Here is a 19,212-nt window from a genome sequence, read left to right as displayed (position 1 = left end):
AAGGACAAAGAATTAAGTGAGCGTGAAGAAACAAAGAGACAAAAAGAGGATCTGGAAAAGATGAGCACGGACATAAATGAACAAAAACAAGAGTTGAAGAACTGCAGAGACCTTCTAGAACAAGAAAGAGGAGACATTAAGAATAAATGGACACAAATACAGCAGAGAATTGATGAATTTGAGGATCAAGTCAGAAAACAGAAGGAAGAGGATATAACAGAACAGAAGAAGCTGAAAGAAGAAAGAAAAAGTCTAGAAAAATCCAAAGCTGAGATCCTAGAGGTGAAAACTAAAGCTGAGCAGCAACATCATGATATAAACCTAAAAACACAAGAGTTAAACACACTGCAAGGACAGATTATGAAAGAAAAAGAGAAAGAAGAAGAAGAAATGACAGTAAGAGCAAAGATGGAGAGAGAAGAACTTGATCAGATAAAGAGTGAACTGGAGAGAGAGAAAACTGAAATAGATCATGAGCAGAAGAAAATGGATGATGACAGGAAGATGATTGAACAGGAAAGAAAGGACCTGGAGAAGATGAGGACTCAAATAATGACACAAAGACAGCAAATGGAAGAAGACATGAGAGAGGCAATCCAACTAGAGAGATCAGCACTTGACCAGAAAATACAAGAGATTGATCTAGAAAAGGACAACATTGAAAAGAACAAAGAAATAATAAAAAAAATAATGGATGAGGTGGAGGAACAGAGACATGGTATTACAATCCAGAAAGAAGAGCTTTACCTTGAGAAACAAAAGATCACAGATGAAAAATATCTTCTGGCTCAAAGAAAGACTGAACTGCAAAATGAAGTTGAACGAATCAGATATATGGAGGAGGAAATAAAGAAGGAAAGAGAAAAACTGAAGGAAATGGAAGCTCATCTACGAAAGGACAAAGAATTAATTGAAAGTGTCATTGAAGAAACAAAGAGACAAAAAGAGGATCTGGAAAAGATGAGCACAAACATAAATGAACAAAAACAAGAGTTGAAGAATTGCAGAGACCTTCTAGAACAGGAAAGAGAAGAAATGAATAATAAATGGACACAATTACAGCAGAGAATTGATGAATTTGATGCTCAAGTCAGAAAACAGAAGGAAGAGGATATAACAGAACAGAAGAAGCTGGAAGAAGAAAGAAAAAGTCTAGAAGAGACCAAAGCTGAGATCCAGGAGTTAAAGACTAAAGCTGAGCAGGAACATCATGATATAAACCTAAAAACGCAAGAGTTAAACATATTGAAAGAACAGATTTTGAAAGAAAAAGAAAAAGAAGAAGAAATGAGAGTAAAAGCAAAGATGGAGAGAGAAGAACTTGATCAGATAAAGAGTGAACTGGAGAGAGAGAAAACTGAAATAGATCATGAGCAGAAGAAAATGGATGATGACAGGAAGATGATTGAACAGGAAAGAAATGACCTGGAGAAGATGAGGACTCAAATAATGACACAAAGACAGCAAATGGAAGAAGACATGAGAGAGGCAATCCAACTAGAGAGATCAGCACTTGACCAGAAAATACAAAAGATTGATCTAGAAAAGGACACAATTGAAAAAAACAAAGAAATAATTAAAAAATTAATGGATGAGGTGGAGGAACAGAGACATGATATTACAATCCAGAAAGAAGAGCTTGACCTTGAGAAACAAAAGATCACAGATGAAAGGGATATTCTGGCTGAAAGAAAGAATAAACTGCAAAATGAAGTTGAACGAATCAGATATATGGAGGAGGAAATAAAGAAGGAAAGAGAAAAACTGAAGGAAATGGAAGCTCATCTACAAATGGACAAAGAATTAATTGAAAGTGTCATTGAAGAAACAAAGAGACAAAAAGAGGATCAGGAAAAAACAAGAACAAACACAAATCAACAAGAAGAAGAGCTGAGGAAAAACAGAGACCTTCTAGAACAGGAAAGAGAAGAAATTAATAATAAATGGACACAATTACAGCAGAGAATTGATGAATTTGATGCTCAAGTCAGAAAACAGAAGGAAGAGGATATACCAGAACAGAAGAAGATGGACAAAGAAAGAAAAAGTCTAGAAAAATCCAAAGCTGAGATCCAGGAGTTAAAGACTAAAGCTGAGCAGGAACATCATGATATAAACCTAAAAGCACAAGAGTTAAAGATATTGAAAGAACAGATTTTGAAAGAAGAAGAGAAAGAAGAAGAAATGAGAGTAAAAGCAAAGATGGAGAGAGAAGAACTTGATCAGATAAAGAGTGACCTGGAGAGAGAGAAAACTGAAATATTTCATGAGCGGAAGAAAATGGATGATGACAGGAAGATGATTGAACACGAAAGAAAGGACCTGGAGAAGATGAGGACTCAAATAATGACACAAAGACAGCAAATGGAAGAAGACATGAGAGAGGCAATCCAACTAGAGAGATCAGCACTTGACCAGAAAATACAAAAGATTGATCTAGAAAAAGACAACATTGAAAAGAACAAAGAAATAATAAAAAAAATAATGGATGAGGTGGAGGAACAGAGACATGGTATTACAATCCAGAAAGAAGAGCTTGACCTTGAGAAACAAAAGATCACAGATGAAAAATATATTCTGGCTCAAAGAAAGACTGAACTGCAAAATGAAGTTAAACGAATCAGATATATGGAGGAGGAAATAAAGAAGGAAAGAGAAAAACTGAAGGAAATGGAAGCTCATCTACAAAAGGACAAAGAATTAATTGAAAGTGTCATTGAAGAAACAAAGAGACAAAAAGAGGATCTGGAAAAGATGAGGACAAACATAAATGAACAAAAACAAGAGTTGAAGAATTGCAGAGACCTTCTAGAACAGGAAAGAGAAGAAATGAATAATAAATGGACACAATTACAGCAGAGAATTGATGAAGTTGATGCTCAAGTCAGAAAACAGAAGGAAGAGGATATAACAGAACAGAAGAAGCTGGAAGAAGAAAGAAAAAGTCTAGAAAAATCCAAAGCTGAGATCCTAGAGGTGAAAACTAAAGCTGAGCAGCAACATCATGATATAAACCTAAAAACACAAGAGTTAAACACACTGCAAGGACAGATTATGAAAGAAAAAGAGAAAGAAGAAGAAATGACAGTAAGAGCAAAGATGGAGAGAGAAGAACTTGATCAGATAAAGAGTGAACTGGAGAGAGAGAAAACTGAAATAGATAATGAGCAGAAGAAAATGGATGATGACAGGAAGATGATTGAACAGGAAAGAAAGGACCTGGAGAAGATGAGGACTCAAATAATGACACAAAGACAGCAAATGGAAGAAGACATGAGAGAGGCAATCCAACTAGAGAGATCAGCACTTGACCAGAAAATACAAAAGATTGATCTAGAAAAGGACACAATTGAAAAGAACAAAGAAATAATTCAAAAATTAATGGATGAGGTGGAGGAACAGAGACATGATATTACAATCCAGAAAGAAGAGCTTGACCTTGAGAAACAAAAGATCACTGATGAAAAAGATCTTCTGGCTGAAAGAAAGAATAAACTGCAAAATGAAAGTGTACAAATCAGATACATGAATGAGGAAATAAACAAGAAGAGAGAAACACTGAAGGAAATTGAAGCTAAACTACAAAAGGACAAAGAATTAAGTGAGCGTGAAGAAACAAAGAGACAAAAAGAGGATCTGGAAAAGATAAGCACGGACATAAATGAACAAAAACAAGAGTTGAAGAACTGCAGAGACCTTCTAGAACAAGAAAGAGGAGACATTAAGAATAAATGGACACAATTACAGCAGAGAATTGATGAATTTGAGGATAAAGTCAGAAAACAGAAGGAAGAGGATATAACAGAACAGAAGAAGATGGAAGAAGAAAGAAAAAGTCTAGAAGAGACCAAAGCTGAGATCCAGGAGTTAAAGACTAAAGCTGAGCAGGAACATCATGATATAAACCTAAAAACGCAAGAGTTAAACATTTTGAAAGAACAGATTTTGAAAGAAAAAGAGAAAGAAGAAGAAATGAGAGTAAAAGCAAAGATGGAGAGAGAAGAAAAGAAAACTAGAATAGATCATGAGCAGAAGAAAATGGATGATGACAGGAAGATGATTGAACACGAAAGAAAGGACCTGGAGAAGATGAGGACTCAAATAATGACACAAAGACAGCAAATGGAAGAAGACATGAGAGAGGCAATCCAACTAGAGAGATCAGCACTTGACCAGAAAATACAAGAGATTGATCTAGAAAAGAAAACAATTGAAAAGAACAAAGAAATAATAATAAAATTAATGGATGAGGTGGAGGAACAGAGACATGATATTACAATCCAGAAAGAAGAGCTTGACCTTGAGAAACAAAAGATCACAGATGAAAGGGATATTCTGGCTGAAAGAAAGAATAAACTGCAAAATGAAGTTGAACGAATCAGATATATGGAGGAGGAAATAAAGAAGGAAAGAGAAAAACTGAAGGAAATGGAAGCTCATCTACAAATGGACAAAGAATTAATTGAAAGTGTCATTGAAGAAACAAAGAGACAAAAAGAGGATCAGGAAAAAACAAGAACAAACACAAATAAACAAGAAGAAGAGCTGAGGAAAAACAGAGACCTTCTAGAACAGGAAAGAGAAGAAATTAATAATAAATGGACACAATTACAGCAGAGAATTGATGAATTTGATGCTCAAGTCAGAAAACAGAAGGAAGAGGATATACCAGAACAGAAGAAGATGGACAAAGAAAGAAAAAGTCTAGAAGAGACCAAAGCCGAGATCCAGGAGTTAAAGACTAAAGCTGAGCAGGAACATCATGATATAAACCTAAAAGCACAAGAGTTAAAGATATTGAAAGAACAGATTTTGAAAGAAGAAGAGAAAGAAGAAGAAATGAGAGTAAAAGCAAAGATGGAGAGAGAAGAACTTGATCAGATAAAGAGTGACCTGGAGAGAGAGAAAACTGAAATATTTCATGAGCGGAAGAAAATGGATGATGACAGGAAGATGATTGAACAGGAAAGAAAGGACCTGGAGAAGATGAGGACTCAAATAATGACACAAAGACAGCAAATGGAAGAAGACATGAGAGAGGCAATCCAACTAGAGAGATCAGCACTTGACCAGAAAATACAAGAGATTGATCTAGAAAAGAAAACAATTGAAAAGAACAAAGAAATAATTAAAAAATTAATGGATGAGGTGGAGGAACAGAGACATGATATTACAATCCAGAAAGAAGAGCTTGACCTTGAGAAACAAAAGATCACAGATGAAAAAGATATTCTGGCTGAAAGAAAGAATAAACTGCAAAATGAAGTTGAACGAATCAGATATATGGAGGAGGAAATAAAGAAGGAAAGAGAAAAACTGAAGGAAATTGAAGCTAAACTACAAAAGGACAAAGAATTAAGTGAGCGTGAAGAAACAAAGAGACAAAAAGAGGATCTGGAAAAGATGAGCACGGACATAAATGAACAAAAACAAGAGTTGAAGAACTGCAGAGACCTTCTAGAACAAGAAAGAGGAGACATTAAGAATAAATGGACACAATTACAGCAGAGAATTGATGAATTTGAGGATAAAGTCAGAAAACAGAAGGAAGAGGATATAACAGAACAGAAGAAGATGGAAGAAGAAAGAAAAAGTCTAGAAGAGACCAAAGCTGAGATCCAGGAGTTAAAGACTAAAGCTGAGCAGCAACATCATGATATAAACCTAAAAACGCAAGAGTTAAACATTTTGAAAGAACAGATTTTGAAAGAAAAAGAGAAAGAAGAAGAAATGAGAGTAAAAGCAAAGATGGAGAGAGAAGAAAAGAAAACTAGAATAGATCATGAGCAGAAGAAAATGGATGATGACAGGAAGATGATTGAACACGAAAGAAAGGACCTGGAGAAGATGAGGACTCAAATAATGACACAAAGACAGCAAATGGAAGAAGACATGAGAGAGGCAATCCAACTAGAGAGATCAGCACTTGACCAGAAAATACAAGAGATTGATCTAGAAAAGAAAACAATTGAAAAGAACAAAGAAATAATAATAAAATTAATGGATGAGGTGGAGGAACAGAGACATGATATTACAATCCAGAAAGAAGAGCTTGACCTTGAGAAACAAAAGATCACAGATGAAAAAGATATTCTGGCTGAAAGAAAGAATAAACTGCAAAATGAAGTTGAACGAATCAGATATATGGAGGAGGAAATAAAGAAGGAAAGAGAAAAACTGAAGGAAATGGAAGCTCATCTACAAATGGACAAAGAATTAATTGAAAGTGTCATTGAAGAAACAAAGAGACAAAAAGAGGATCAGGAAAAAACAAGAACAAACACAAATAAACAAGAAGAAGAGCTGAGGAAAAACAGAGACCTTCTAGAACAGGAAAGAGAAGAAATTAATAATAAATGGACACAATTACAGCAGAGAATTGATGAATTTGATGCTCAAGTCAGAAAACAGAAGGAAGAGGATATACCAGAACAGAAGAAGATGGACAAAGAAAGAAAAAGTCTAGAAGAGACCAAAGCCGAGATCCAGGAGTTAAAGACTAAAGCTGAGCAGGAACATCATGATATAAACCTAAAAGCACAAGAGTTAAAGATATTGAAAGAACAGATTTTGAAAGAAGAAGAGAAAGAAGAAGAAATGAGAGTAAAAGCAAAGATGGAGAGAGAAGAACTTGATCAGATAAAGAGTGACCTGGAGAGAGAGAAAACTGAAATATTTCATGAGCGGAAGAAAATGGATGATGACAGGAAGATGATTGAACACGAAAGAAAGGACCTGGAGAAGATGAGGACTCAAATAATGACACAAAGACAGCAAATGGAAGAAGACATGAGAGAGGCAATCCAACTAGAGAGATCAGCACTTGACCAGAAAATACAAGAGATTGATCTAGAAAAGGACAACATTGAAAAGAACAAAGAAATAATAAAAAAATTAATGGATGAGGTGGAGGAACAGAGACATGGTATTACAATCCAGAAAGAAGAGCTTGACCTTGAGAAACAAAAGATCACAGATGAAAAATATATTCTGGCTCAAAGAAAGACTGAACTGCAAAATGAAGTTAAACGAATCAGATATATGGAGGAGGAAATAAAGAAGGAAAGAGAAAAACTGAAGGAAATGGAAGCTCATCTACAAAAGGACAAAGAATTAATTGAAAGTGTCATTGAAGAAACAAAGAGACAAAAAGAGGATCTGGAAAAGATGAGGACAAACATAAATGAACAAAAACAAGAGTTGAAGAATTGCAGAGACCTTCTAGAACAGGAAAGAGAAGAAATGAATAATAAATGGACACAATTACAGCAGAGAATTGATGAAGTTGATGCTCAAGTCAGAAAACAGAAGGAAGAGGATATAACAGAAAAGAAGAAGATGGAAGAAGAAAGAAAAAGTCTAGAAAAATCCAAAGCTGAGATCCTAGAGGTGAAAACTAAAGCTGAGCAGCAACATCATGATATAAACCTAAAAACACAAGAGTTAAACACACTGCAAGGACAGATTATGAAAGAAAAAGAGAAAGAAGAAGAAATGACAGTAAGAGCAAAGATGGAGAGAGAAGAACTTGATCAGATAAAGAGTGAACTGGAGAGAGAGAAAACTGAAATAGATCATGAGCAGAAGAAAATGGATGATGACAGGAAGATGATTGAACAGGAAAGAAATGACCTGGAGAAGATGAGGACTCAAATAATGACACAAAGACAGCAAATGGAAGAAGACATGAGAGAGGCAATCCAACTAGAGAGATCAGCACTTGACCAGAAAATACAAGAGATTGATCTAGAAAAGGACACAATTGAAAAGAACAAAGAAATAATTCAAAAATTAATGGATGAGGTGGAGGAACAGAGACATGATATTACAATCCAGAAAGAAGAGCTTGACCTTGAGAAACAAAAGATCACTGATGAAAAAGATCTTCTGGCTGAAAGAAAGAATAAACTGCAAAATGAAAGTGTAAAAATCAGATACATGAATGAGGAAATAAACAAGAAGAGAGAAACACTGAAGGAAATTGAAGCTAAACTACAAAAGGACAAAGAATTAAGTGAGCGTGAAGAAACAAAGAGACAAAAAGAGGATCTGGAAAAGATAAGCACGGACATAAATGAACAAAAACAAGAGTTGAAGAACTGCAGAGACCTTCTAGAACAAGAAAGAGGAGACATTAAGAATAAATGGACACAATTACAGCAGAGAATTGATGAATTTGAGGATCAAGTCAGAAAACAGAAGGAAGAGGATATACCAGAACAGAAGAAGATGGAAGAAGAAAGAAAAAGTCTAGAAGAGACCAAAGCTGAGATCCAGGAGTTAAAGACTAAAGCTGAGCAGGAACATCATGATATAAACCTAAAAACACAAGAGTTAAACATATTGAAAGAACAGATTTTGAAAGAAAAAGAGAAAGAAGAAGAAATGAGAGTAAAAGCAAAGATGGAGAGAGAAGAACTTGATCAGATAAAAAATGAATTGGAGAGAGAGAAAACTAGAATAGATCATGAGCAGAAGAAAATGGATGATGACAGGAAGATGATTGAAAAGGAAAGAAAGGACCCGGAGAAGATGAGGACTGAAATAATGACACAAAGACAGCAAATGGAAGAAGACATGAGAGAGGCAATCCAACTAGAGAGATCAGCACTTGACCAGAAAATACAAGAGATTGATCTAGAAAAGAAAACAATTGAAAAGAACAAAGAAATAATTAAAAAATTAATGGATGAGGTGGAGGAACAGAGACATGATATTACAATCCAGAAAGAAGAGCTTGACCTTGAGAAACAAAAGATCACAGATGAAAAAGATATTCTGGCTGAAAGAAAGAATAAACTGCAAAATGAAGTTGAACGAATCAAATATATGGAGGAGGAAATAAAGAAGGAAAGAGAAAAACTGAAGGAAATGGAAGCTCATCTACAAATGGACAAAGAATTAATTGAAAGTGTCATTGAAGAAACAAAGAGACAAAAAGAGGATCAGGAAAAAACAAGAACAAACACAAATAAACAAGAAGAAGAGCTGAGGAAAAACAGAGACCTTCTAGAACAGGAAAGAGAAGAAATTAATAATAAATGGACACAATTACAGCAGAGAATTGATGAATTTGATGCTCAAGTCAGAAAACAGAAGGAAGAGGATATACCAGAACAGAAGAAGATGGACAAAGAAAGAAAAAGTCTAGAAGAGACCAAAGCCGAGATCCAGGAGTTAAAGACTAAAGCTGAGCAGGAACATCATGATATAAACCTAAAAGCACAAGAGTTAAAGATATTGAAAGAACAGATTTTGAAAGAAGAAGAGAAAGAAGAAGAAATGAGAGTAAAAGCAAAGATGGAGAGAGAAGAACTTGATCAGATAAAGAGTGACCTGGAGAGAGAGAAAACTGAAATAGATCATGAGCGGAAGAAAATGGATGATGACAGGAAGATGATTGAACAGGAAAGAAATGACCTGGAGAAGATGAGGACTCAAATAATGACACAAAGACAGCAAATGGAAGAAGACATGAGAGAGGCAATCCAACTAGAGAGATCAGCACTTGACCAGAAAATACAAGAGATTGATCTAGAAAAGGACAACATTGAAAAGAACAAAGAAATAATTCAAAAATTAATGGATGAGGTGGAGGAACAGAGACATGATATTACAATCCAGAAAGAAGAGCTTGAACTTGAGAAACAAAAGATCACAGATGAAAAATATCTTCTGGATCAAAGAAAGACTGAACTGCAAATTGAAAGTGTACAAATCGGATACATGAATGAGGAAATAAAGAAGGAGAGAGAAACACTGACGGAACCTCGTCTACAAAAGAACAAAGAAGAAACTGAGAGTGTCATTGAAACGGGGAGACGAAAAGAAGATCTGGAAAAGATGAACACAGATTTAAGTAGACAAAAACAAGAGTTGAAGAACTGCAGAGACCTTTTAGAACAAGAAAGAGAAGAAATAAATCATAAATGGGCACAGTTACAACAGAGAATTGATGAATATGAGCAGTCAAAGACTGAGTCCATAAGGAACATTCTGGAGGTCAGCAGACAAGAAGGAGAAAAGAACAAAATGGAAGAAAAACTTAAACAGGCCAACCAGGAATATGAAAGTGTCATAGAAGAAACAAACAAGAGAAGGAATGAACTAGAGCAAATTATGTTTGATATATCTCTTGAAAATCAAGAGATTGAGACCAAGAAAGATATTTTGGAGAAAGAGAGAAATAACATCAAAAAGGAAAGAGAAGAGTTACAGAGACAAGCTGATGATCTGGAGATGCATATGACAAAACACAGAGAAAAAGAAGAGATGAGTAAAATATCAATGGATGATGAGAAGAAGCTTCTTGAGCAGAAAGCTGATGAAATTTTAAGACAGAAAGATGAACTGGAGAAAGAAAAAGAGGACATAATGAAGAAGTGGAATGAGCTGGACATTCTTCAGAAGGAATTACAAAAACAAAGAGATGAAACAGAAGAAATCAAAAATGAGTTACAGATTGAAAAGAATAGACAGCAGCACAGACTGGAGAAGAGTTTAAGAGCCATGAATAAGGAGAAGAAAGATCTGGAGAACATGAGGAATGAATCTGAAACACACAGACAACAAATGGAAGAGATGAGAGTAAAAGCAAAGATGGAGAGAGAGGAACTTGATCAACTGATGTCCCAAATATTGATGGAACAAAATAAAACTGAAATGAGCAAGGAAATGATAGATAGTCTAAAGAAGGAAATGGAGCAAACAAAAGCCAAAATAAACGCTAAAGAGGAGGAAATCAAACTGGAAAAGCAAATAGTGCAAAATGAGAGGAAAGATCTAGAGCAGTTCAAGGCTGAAATCAAGAGACAGGCTGAAGAAATAAAGACCATAAAAGAGCAGACCCATCAACTAGAAAAAGAGAAAGAAGCATCTGAAACATTAAAGGAGGAACGTTTACCCAAACAACTTGCTCAACAGAAGTCAGAAGAAACAGTATCTCAAGGAAAACCGATACAAATAGATGAAGTCAACAGACTCTTGTTTGAGATTCAAAGGGAAAGGGAGGAACTTGAAAGAAACAAAAACATCTTGGAACATCAGAGGGAGGCACTGGAAGAGATGAAGAGTATACAACCAACACAGAGACCGGAAATCATTTCGATTAGTTCTGCAACACAAACATCTGATCTAGATTACATACCTGTAGGAGACATTTCAACCCCTCAGGAAGAGATTGTTGAGGAACACACAGACATTCATAAGGGATATAGAACTTTCATAACAAGAGAGAAGGAAGATCAACTAGAAAGAATAAGAGGTCAGGAAGACATGGAGCTCAAACTGAGAAGTGAAGAAACCGAAATGGAGGCAAGCCGAGAGGACACAACACCTACAAGTGAATATAAATATGTACCAGATCCATCCATGGTAGTAAAGTTGGAGTTCAATAAAGATGAAACCGAAGGCCTTACTGAGATGCTGAAGACTGAAAGAAGAGAACTAGAAAAGACAAAACTTATTTTACAGAGAGACCAGAAAGAGATCAAGAAAATGAGACAAGACATTGACAGAGAGAAGAAAGATCTAGAGAAATATAGAGCCACTCTTGAGAAACAATATGAAGAGATGGAGATATGCAGACAGAATATGGAAAATGAAAGATCTGAGTTAGAAATGACTCAAGAAAAAATAGAGATGGACATACAAAATATTCTAATGGAGACCAAGAGCAAAGAGGAGAGAATAGAAAACATGGAAGTTCAACTTCAAGAACAGAAGAGAGAAATGGAAACCATCTCATATGAGATAAAACAGAGACAAGAGGAGTTGGACTTCATAAACACAGAAATAAAAAGAAAGAGACGTGACATTGGGGATGCCAAAGGAATGGAGGAACATGAGTTATTTGGCATGCTTACAGAAAGAGAGGAGACTGTAAATAGACACATGGAGGAAATACAGAACCAAAAAGAGGCATTACAAAAGGAGAGGGATGAAGTAGAAAAAATACACGCTGGGCTGCAGAGGGAGAAAATGGAAATTGAGATGTGTCAAGCAATGTTGAACTCAGAAAAAAATGAGCTAAATAGAATGAGAGTCGATCTGGAGACACAAAAAGAGGAGTTTGAGGGTATGCAACAAAACATGGAGACTGAAAAAGATGAGCTGGAATCAAGGAAAGCAGAGGACACAGAGAGCCTTTTGGAGGACATTCTTAAAGAAAAGGAAAGGGTAGAAAAAATAGCAGCCCAACTTTCCAAAGAACAAGAAGAGGTTAAAATTATTAGGAATGAAACAAATAAACGGATGGAGGAGATTAAACGGATTGAGGAGGAAATTAAAACAAAGCAAGTAGAAATGGAGCACATTGAAGAACTGAAAGAAAAAGATGAACAAAAAAACATGAAAGCGGCTGAAAATCAAGAGCTTCAGCTGAGAAGAGTAGAATTAGAAAAAATGAAGACTGAAATTGACATTGAAAGAGGAGAAATTCAGAAAATGCGAAAAGAGTGTGAGAGAGAAAAACATGAACTGAAGCAAATCATAACAGACTTGCAGAAAGAAAAAACACAGAAAACAGATGCAGAAGTGCAATATGATGAAACACATGATGTTATGGACTCATTGAAAGAAGAGAAAGAAGAAATAGAAAGGATGAAAGCTGACCTCCAGAATGAGCAGAGAGAAATTGAAACAATAAGGGACATTATTAAAAGAGAGAAGGGTGAGCTAGAACACAAGAAAGCTGAAATGCTGCAAATGACTGCAGAAATAAGGGACGCGGACAGTGACAGGAACTTACAAGATGAAATGATGAAGATTGAAGCAATCCTCAAAGAAACCAAGAGACAGAAAAATGACCTAGAACAGGTGAATGAGAATTTGATCAGGGAAAAAACAGAGATGGAAAGCAACTGTCAGATACTAGAAAGAGAAAAAACAAAACTGGAGACAAGATTACAGGATTTGGTGAATGAACTGAATATTAAGTTGAAGGAATTAGAAGCTCTTCAAAAGTCCCAGATGGAGGAGAGAGAGAAGAAAACTCAGGAGAAATTGGCTATGGAAAAGAGCGAGCTAGAACAACAGAGGTTTAAAATGTACAAACAAGCACAACAACTGGAATACATTGGGGAAGCTTCAGAAAGGAAGTGGGATGAGACACAGGTAGCCACTGAAAGGACCAAACATGATGAAGAGAACAGGCAAATCTTGAAAATTGAGAGAGAGGAGGTCACACACCTGAAAGATCAATTACTGAAAGAGAAAGAGGATGTTGAAACCACCAAAGAGAGAATTAACAGAGAGATGGAACATATTGAAAAGATGCAAACCCAGTTAGATGACCAAAAAGAAGAAATAGAGCTTGAAAAACAAAAAATAGAAGACATAAGAACTGAGATTCAAGACAAGACAAATGCTCTCGAGAAAAGTATGCAGGACATACAAAAAGACAGGGAAAATATGAATGCTTTAGTAATCCAACAACAAAAAGAAAGAGAAGAGATGGATATACTAGCAGAAGAAAACAAAAGAAAAGAGGAGCGTGCAGAAGCTGAGATTAGAAGACAGCTAGAGGACATAGAAAATGTCAAGGTCAGGTTGGTAAAAGAGAGGGAACAAATTGATCGGATGAATGCAGAAATACAGACTAAAAGCAAAGAACTAGAGAAAACAATCAGAAAACAGCAAGAGGAGATTAAAATCAAAGAGAATGACATGCAAATAGAAAGAAAGGCTTTGGAGAAAATGAATGTTGAGCTAGAAAGGAAAACCACTGAAATAGAAAACAAGAGGGAGAAAGTAACTCTCTGGGAAGCAAATATACAGAAACAGAAAAATGAGGTAGACGAGCTAAAGAACATCTTAGAAAGAGAGAAAAGTGAACTTGACAGAGAGAAAGCTGAAGTACAACAAGAAAAACAAGAGATGGAAAACATTCTGAAAACCACCAAGAGTGAGATGGAAGACCTGAAGCAACTGAGGAATGAAATGGAGGAAGAGAAGAAAGACATGCTGGACAGACTGTCAATGGAAAAACATGAAATGGATCAACTAAAAACTGAGTTACAGTTGGAGAAGGAGAGCGTTGAAGAGGACAAGATGATGTTGAAGCAATTGATGAATGAAATAGAAAATAAAAGATCTCAACTGTACAGTGACACAGAGAAGATGAACATGGACCAACTAAATATTCAAAAAGAGAAAGACTCCCTGGAGGAAATCAAGGCTGATTTACTAAGAAAGGCTGAAAAACTTAATGAGGAAATGAGAAAAACAGAACAAACCACCTATCAAATCATCAAAGACAAAGAGGACACTCGAAAGAGTCTGGACGACATGAAGAGGAAGGAAGAAGAGCTCAGTACTGTGCATGCTGACATTGAAAGGCAGACAAAGCTTCTGGAATCTGATCTACTGCTACTTCAGACACAAAAAGAGAGCTTGGAGAAGAGCAAAGAAGAGAATGAGACGCTCAGAGAAGATCTTGAAAAACAAAGAGAAAATAATGACTTGACAATGCAAGAACTGCACAAAGAAAGACTGGCCTTAGAACAGATGATAACTGACATAACACAGCAGAAAGACACATTGGCAAACACACAGAATGAAATAAGACTTAAAGAACATGCACTGAAAAACAAAGAAAGAGAACTTGACACACAAAAAAAAGATATGGATAACCTAAGAAACATTGTTATGGCTGAGAAAAAGCAGCTGGAAATGAGACAAAATGTTATAAATCAACAGCAGCGGGAGGTTGATGACTTGATTGCAGAAAACAGAAAAATGAGAAATGATCTAGAGAGCATGAAAACCCATCTGGAACAAGAGAGACGGCAACTGCAGGAAAACATAAAAACATTTGAAGACCAGAAGAATGTTCTTGATCAAATCAAGGTTGATGCAGTGCAACAGACTGATGAGCTTGAGAAAATCACAACAGATACAAAGAGGGAAAAGGAACATCTTGGAATGGAAAGAGAAGAGATTGATGCTTTAAAGAAGGACATGCTCATCGACAATGAAAATATGCAGACAGAACGAGACAAGCTTAATGATGCTATTCAAAAGGACAGAGCAGAGATTGAAAACAGCAAAAAGAGCATTGATAGTGAAAAACGTCATATCGAAATGGATAGAGCTGCTTTAAACAGACTGAAGGAAGAGGTTGAAGTCAGCGAACAAAGAGTACAGCGCGAGAGAACTTTGCTGCAACAAGATAAAGACATGATACAGAAAGAAAAAGAGGACATGGAACGCATTATAGAAGAAAAAATTAGAACAACAGAGGAACTGGATCACCTCAAAGAGCATATAAACAGAAAATTATCCGAACTGGAGACGTTAAAAATGGAGATTAAAGTAAAGAGACAGGAAGCAGAAGTTCATTACTTACCAGGAGAGATGAAAACAGAAGACTACTCAAAGAAGGATGCTGATGTCCTAAGTGAGGCACAAAAAGCAGATGAAACGCATAAATATCAACTGAAGACCATCTCAATAGATGCTGAAACGCAAACGGAAGACATTAAGAAAATAGATGATAGCAGACAAAAGGTATTAAAAGAAGAAACAGCTGCAACAAAGACAAAACAACCAACTGTGACAAAGTTAGAGGACACGCACACATCTGAGGTGCAAGAAATAAGGGAATCTTTAAGTAAAGAAATGGAAGATTTGGAGAGAATGAAGACAATGATGAAAAAGGAGAGAGATGAACTGGAACAAGCTAAAACTGACATTCAAAGGAGGATGGAAGACTTTGAGAGAAATATGGAGGAAACCATGAAGAAAAGGTCAAGAAATGAAGAAAAACTGCTACAACGTACACAAGACAAGGAGGATTTATCAAAAACCCTTGATGAGAAAAATAAAGAAATAGAAATTGTCACAGAATCATTCATGAGAAAGATGGGACAACTGGAAAAGACTATAGCTGCAATGGAAAAACAGAAGGAAGCATTTGAAAATGAGTTGCTTCGACAAAAACAAAATGAACAGGAGAGACTAAAAATCCAGAGACAGACAGATGATACTTCCAGAAAGAAAGTCACATTCAAAGACACTAGAGAGGAGAAAAAGACAGACCAAGAAAGCAAAGCACAAACCTCTAAAACTGAGGGAGAAGTTCTCCAGCTAATGGATGACACAACCCTAGAACAAGATGAGCTAAACAACATGCGAGTTGAATTACAGAGGCAACGTGATGAAATGGAGAACAAAATGAAGATCACACAAACTGACCTCCTTGAGCTGGACAAGGCAAAAGAAGACCTGCATAAAGTGAGGGATGAATGTAGAACTGCTGAACAAGAAAAGTCAGTGATCTTGGAGAGTCTTGAGAGAAGTAGGAACAGTTCGGAGAAGGTTCAAGCCGAGGTCTTAAGACTTACAGAGGAGATTGAGCATCTCACACAAAGCTGTGAAAGCAAACGAAGAGAACTGCAACAAATAGAGAGTGGCATACAAAGACAGATGAAGAGGACTCAACAAGAAACTGATATCCAGAGCCAACTAGAAAACCAAGAAGTGGTAGAGACTCAAACAAGTACAGAAGACATTAAGCACAGGAGAACCCAAGAGACACAAACTGGAGACCAAGAAAGAGATGCTCTACCACACTATGAAGAGATAGGTGCAATGAAAAGGAGAATACATGAAATGAAAGGTGAACTAGAGAACAAATTACAAGACATCCAGAGAAAGGAACTGGAAAGAATAGGCATGCAAAGAGAAAAACTTGAGTTGGAGCTACGGAAAGCTGAGATAGAAAGATATAATGAAGCCCTCCGGCATGAGAGAGAAACCGACAGACTCAAGCTCATGGAAAAGGAGAAGGAAATACTTATTTTAAGGGAGTGCATGCTGATAGAGATCAATCGACTGAAGAGCAAAGAGACAGAAACAAGTACACAGCGCTTGGAGATGATGGAGCGCCTCGTCGGTGATGCAGCGGTAAGGATGGACCGATTCAGACGGGTTACGGATAGAGCCGTGCAAACCCTGATGTTGGAAGGAGATGGAGAGCAGTTTGGAAGAGCTGAGAGAGTGACGACAGATCAGGTGGAAAGTGACAGTGGAAGGGTGGAGATTTCTGAGATTTCTCTGGATGTCCTGAGTGAGGACAGGGAGGAAGAATCCCAGAGTGGGGGCGTGGCTGGACCAACTTCACGGAGATTGAGGCTATTGCACTGGATCAGACGGTGCTGCTGTCCCAGAAATGCTAGAAACACTGTAGAGGACACAGAGGACATTTTATAAACGCAGGTCTTGTTCATTAAGGCAGTCTTCACATGGAATTTGAATGAAAATGAGAAGCACTTTCTTAACAAGTACAATGTATTTTTATCTGTATATTATATGTAGTGTTCAGAGGGGAAAAAGCATAACATTTCAGTAAGGTCTACAATAACCCTAAAAAATTGGAATTCTAGAAAGCATAATAAAGTCGTATAATTACAGCTTATTTGCGTAGTTCCAAATGTTGGATCAAAGTTCATATGATCCAGAAAATCTTTGCATTTTCAAAACACAACACAGATGTTTGCACAAAGTACCAAAATGAATGCCATGTAGAGTACATACAAGTAACTTCTTGAAGGAATCAAATAACTCATTAGCATAATGTATGCAATACGTGTGTCTGTCTGTGTACTGTTTTCCCTAATGAATCTATGAAACACTCTGGGATCTGGATCAACTGATGCTGAAATTATCTATTTTGATTTCTCATAGCAAATTACTATAATTATCTAGTGTTTTTGTGCTATACTCCCTCCTGAATCTTTCCAAAAGGAACTGAAGTGCTTGGCTCTCTTAATTGACAACTCTGGAAATTTCTGCGAAACTATCTGTGAAAATACAAAGCTCACCTGTTATGTCCAAAGGTGATTATGCACATTCCTTTGGGGTCTGAGAAGAGCACTGATAAATGTGAGAGAATGAAAATCCTGTTCTTACGACTGCACCAGTTCGAGTGGTCCAGGTCTTCTTTGTTGCGTTCACATTCTTGCATCTCTGCATGATGGGAGTGTTGCAGATGTGCCCTGTAAAACATGGATACACAGAAGCTGCTGTTAGTGATTCATTTCACAAGGATCCACAGTATGCCAAATAACCGCCAGTGAACTACACTGGCAGGATAATTACAGTGGCCAATTATTTAGCGACTGGACAAAAAGAGAGCTTTGTGAATGTTTTAACTCAGATTAACAACGAGGCAATCTATTTTTAGATGATAACACCATCAAGTGTCCATTAAGAGGATCAAACACTCATTATTTCTAAAACAATTCTACTCTAATTTAATAACTATATCCCAGACTCATGTACACACACACACACACACAATATATATATATATATATATATTACTTTCAGTGTCTTGGCTTGGACTTGTCTTTCACAAACAGTGTATTTTGCAATAAACAGCTTTGGACTGAAATAAATAAAAATCTGAATTTACCATTTTTTTGTATTAGTTTTTCTTCAATATTGTGCTATAATGCAGCTCAAACCGTTGCATGTAGATAGAGTCGTACACAGAAAGAAACAACAATCACAGATCAGGCATTAGAATAAACATGGTTACTTACTGCATAATGTTGTGGCGTTGCTGACGGATCCATAGCAAAGTAAAAGAGTGTTCCTATGGCAATTCTCGATTGCAATAATGACCTACAATGGCGTCATTTTTCACAATCACGACGGAAAATCTAAATACTGCCCTAAACTCACTAGAAGGAAGGCAGCGCGAAATAAAACAGACTAGAACCAAATAGAAAGAGTCATGCAAAGAAAGAAACAGACACAAGAACATGTTAAGAATTTTACAGTGATTTTGACAAGTTGACACTTTTATGATGTATTCATACACAAAACATTCAGACTGGACTGACCTTTTGTTGGTGTCAGATGATTGTGGTAGATCAATCCATGACATGTAGTTGGAAAAGAGGCATGCAAAGAAATAAATAGAACATGTTCAGAAATGCAGTGTTTTTTCAGAATAAAATATTTATGTTACACTTTAACACAAGTTAATACAGTTTTGTACGTTTTCACGTGATATTTCTTATCATATTTACCATTGTGACGGCTCAAACCGTGGCATGTATGTGGAGAAAGCCATGCAAAACAACAAACAAAGGACATGATTTAGAGATTCTTTTCAGAAAAAAAAACCTTTTATAGAGATTTACCTTAATTAATGAATAGACATATCTCTTGTTCGCAAGTTTCATAAAACAAGTTTCAAAGTGA

General features: G+C 36.3%; 2 protein-coding genes across 2 annotated transcripts; both read left to right on the top strand.

The window, feature by feature from the left end:
* Nucleotide 1: 1 nt before the first annotated feature.
* LOC130090003 (trichohyalin-like) lies at nt 2-3,507 on the top strand (the record flags this gene model as incomplete). The annotated part of the gene is made up of 1 exon (XM_056257667.1): nt 2-3,507. A coding segment is annotated over exon 1 (3,447 nt), but the record flags the coding sequence as incomplete, so codon positions are not given.
* An 18-nt stretch (nt 3,508-3,525) lies between these two features.
* Nucleotides 3,526-17,323, top strand: LOC130089969 (golgin subfamily B member 1-like). Its single transcript, XM_056257593.1, has 2 exons — nt 3,526-3,601; nt 3,632-17,323. The coding sequence occupies exons 1-2, from the start codon at nt 3,526-3,528 to the stop codon at nt 17,209-17,211; spliced, it is 13,656 nt and encodes a 4,551-aa protein (XP_056113568.1). The 3' UTR covers nt 17,212-17,323.
* Nucleotides 17,324-19,212: the final 1,889 nt, after the last annotated feature.

Source organism: Rhinichthys klamathensis, unplaced genomic scaffold, assembly GCF_029890125.1.
Source record: "Rhinichthys klamathensis goyatoka isolate OS25496 unplaced genomic scaffold, OSU_Roscu_1.1 h1tg000140l_1, whole genome shotgun sequence".
Lineage (NCBI taxonomy): Eukaryota > Metazoa > Chordata > Actinopteri > Cypriniformes > Leuciscidae > Rhinichthys > Rhinichthys klamathensis.
Note: the sequence above shows the minus strand (reverse complement) of the source record. Positions and strands in the feature narration are given on the sequence as shown.

Excerpts from the sequence above, each read along its gene's own strand:
- LOC130089969 (XM_056257593.1), top strand. The coding sequence starts at position 3,526 with ATGAATGAGGAAATAAACAAGAAGAGAGAAACACTGAAGGAAATTGAA. Across the intron at positions 3,602-3,631 it reads ACAAAAGGACAAAGAATTAA|AGGATCTGGAAAAGATAAGC; the intron begins GTGAGCGTGAAG and ends AGAGACAAAAAG.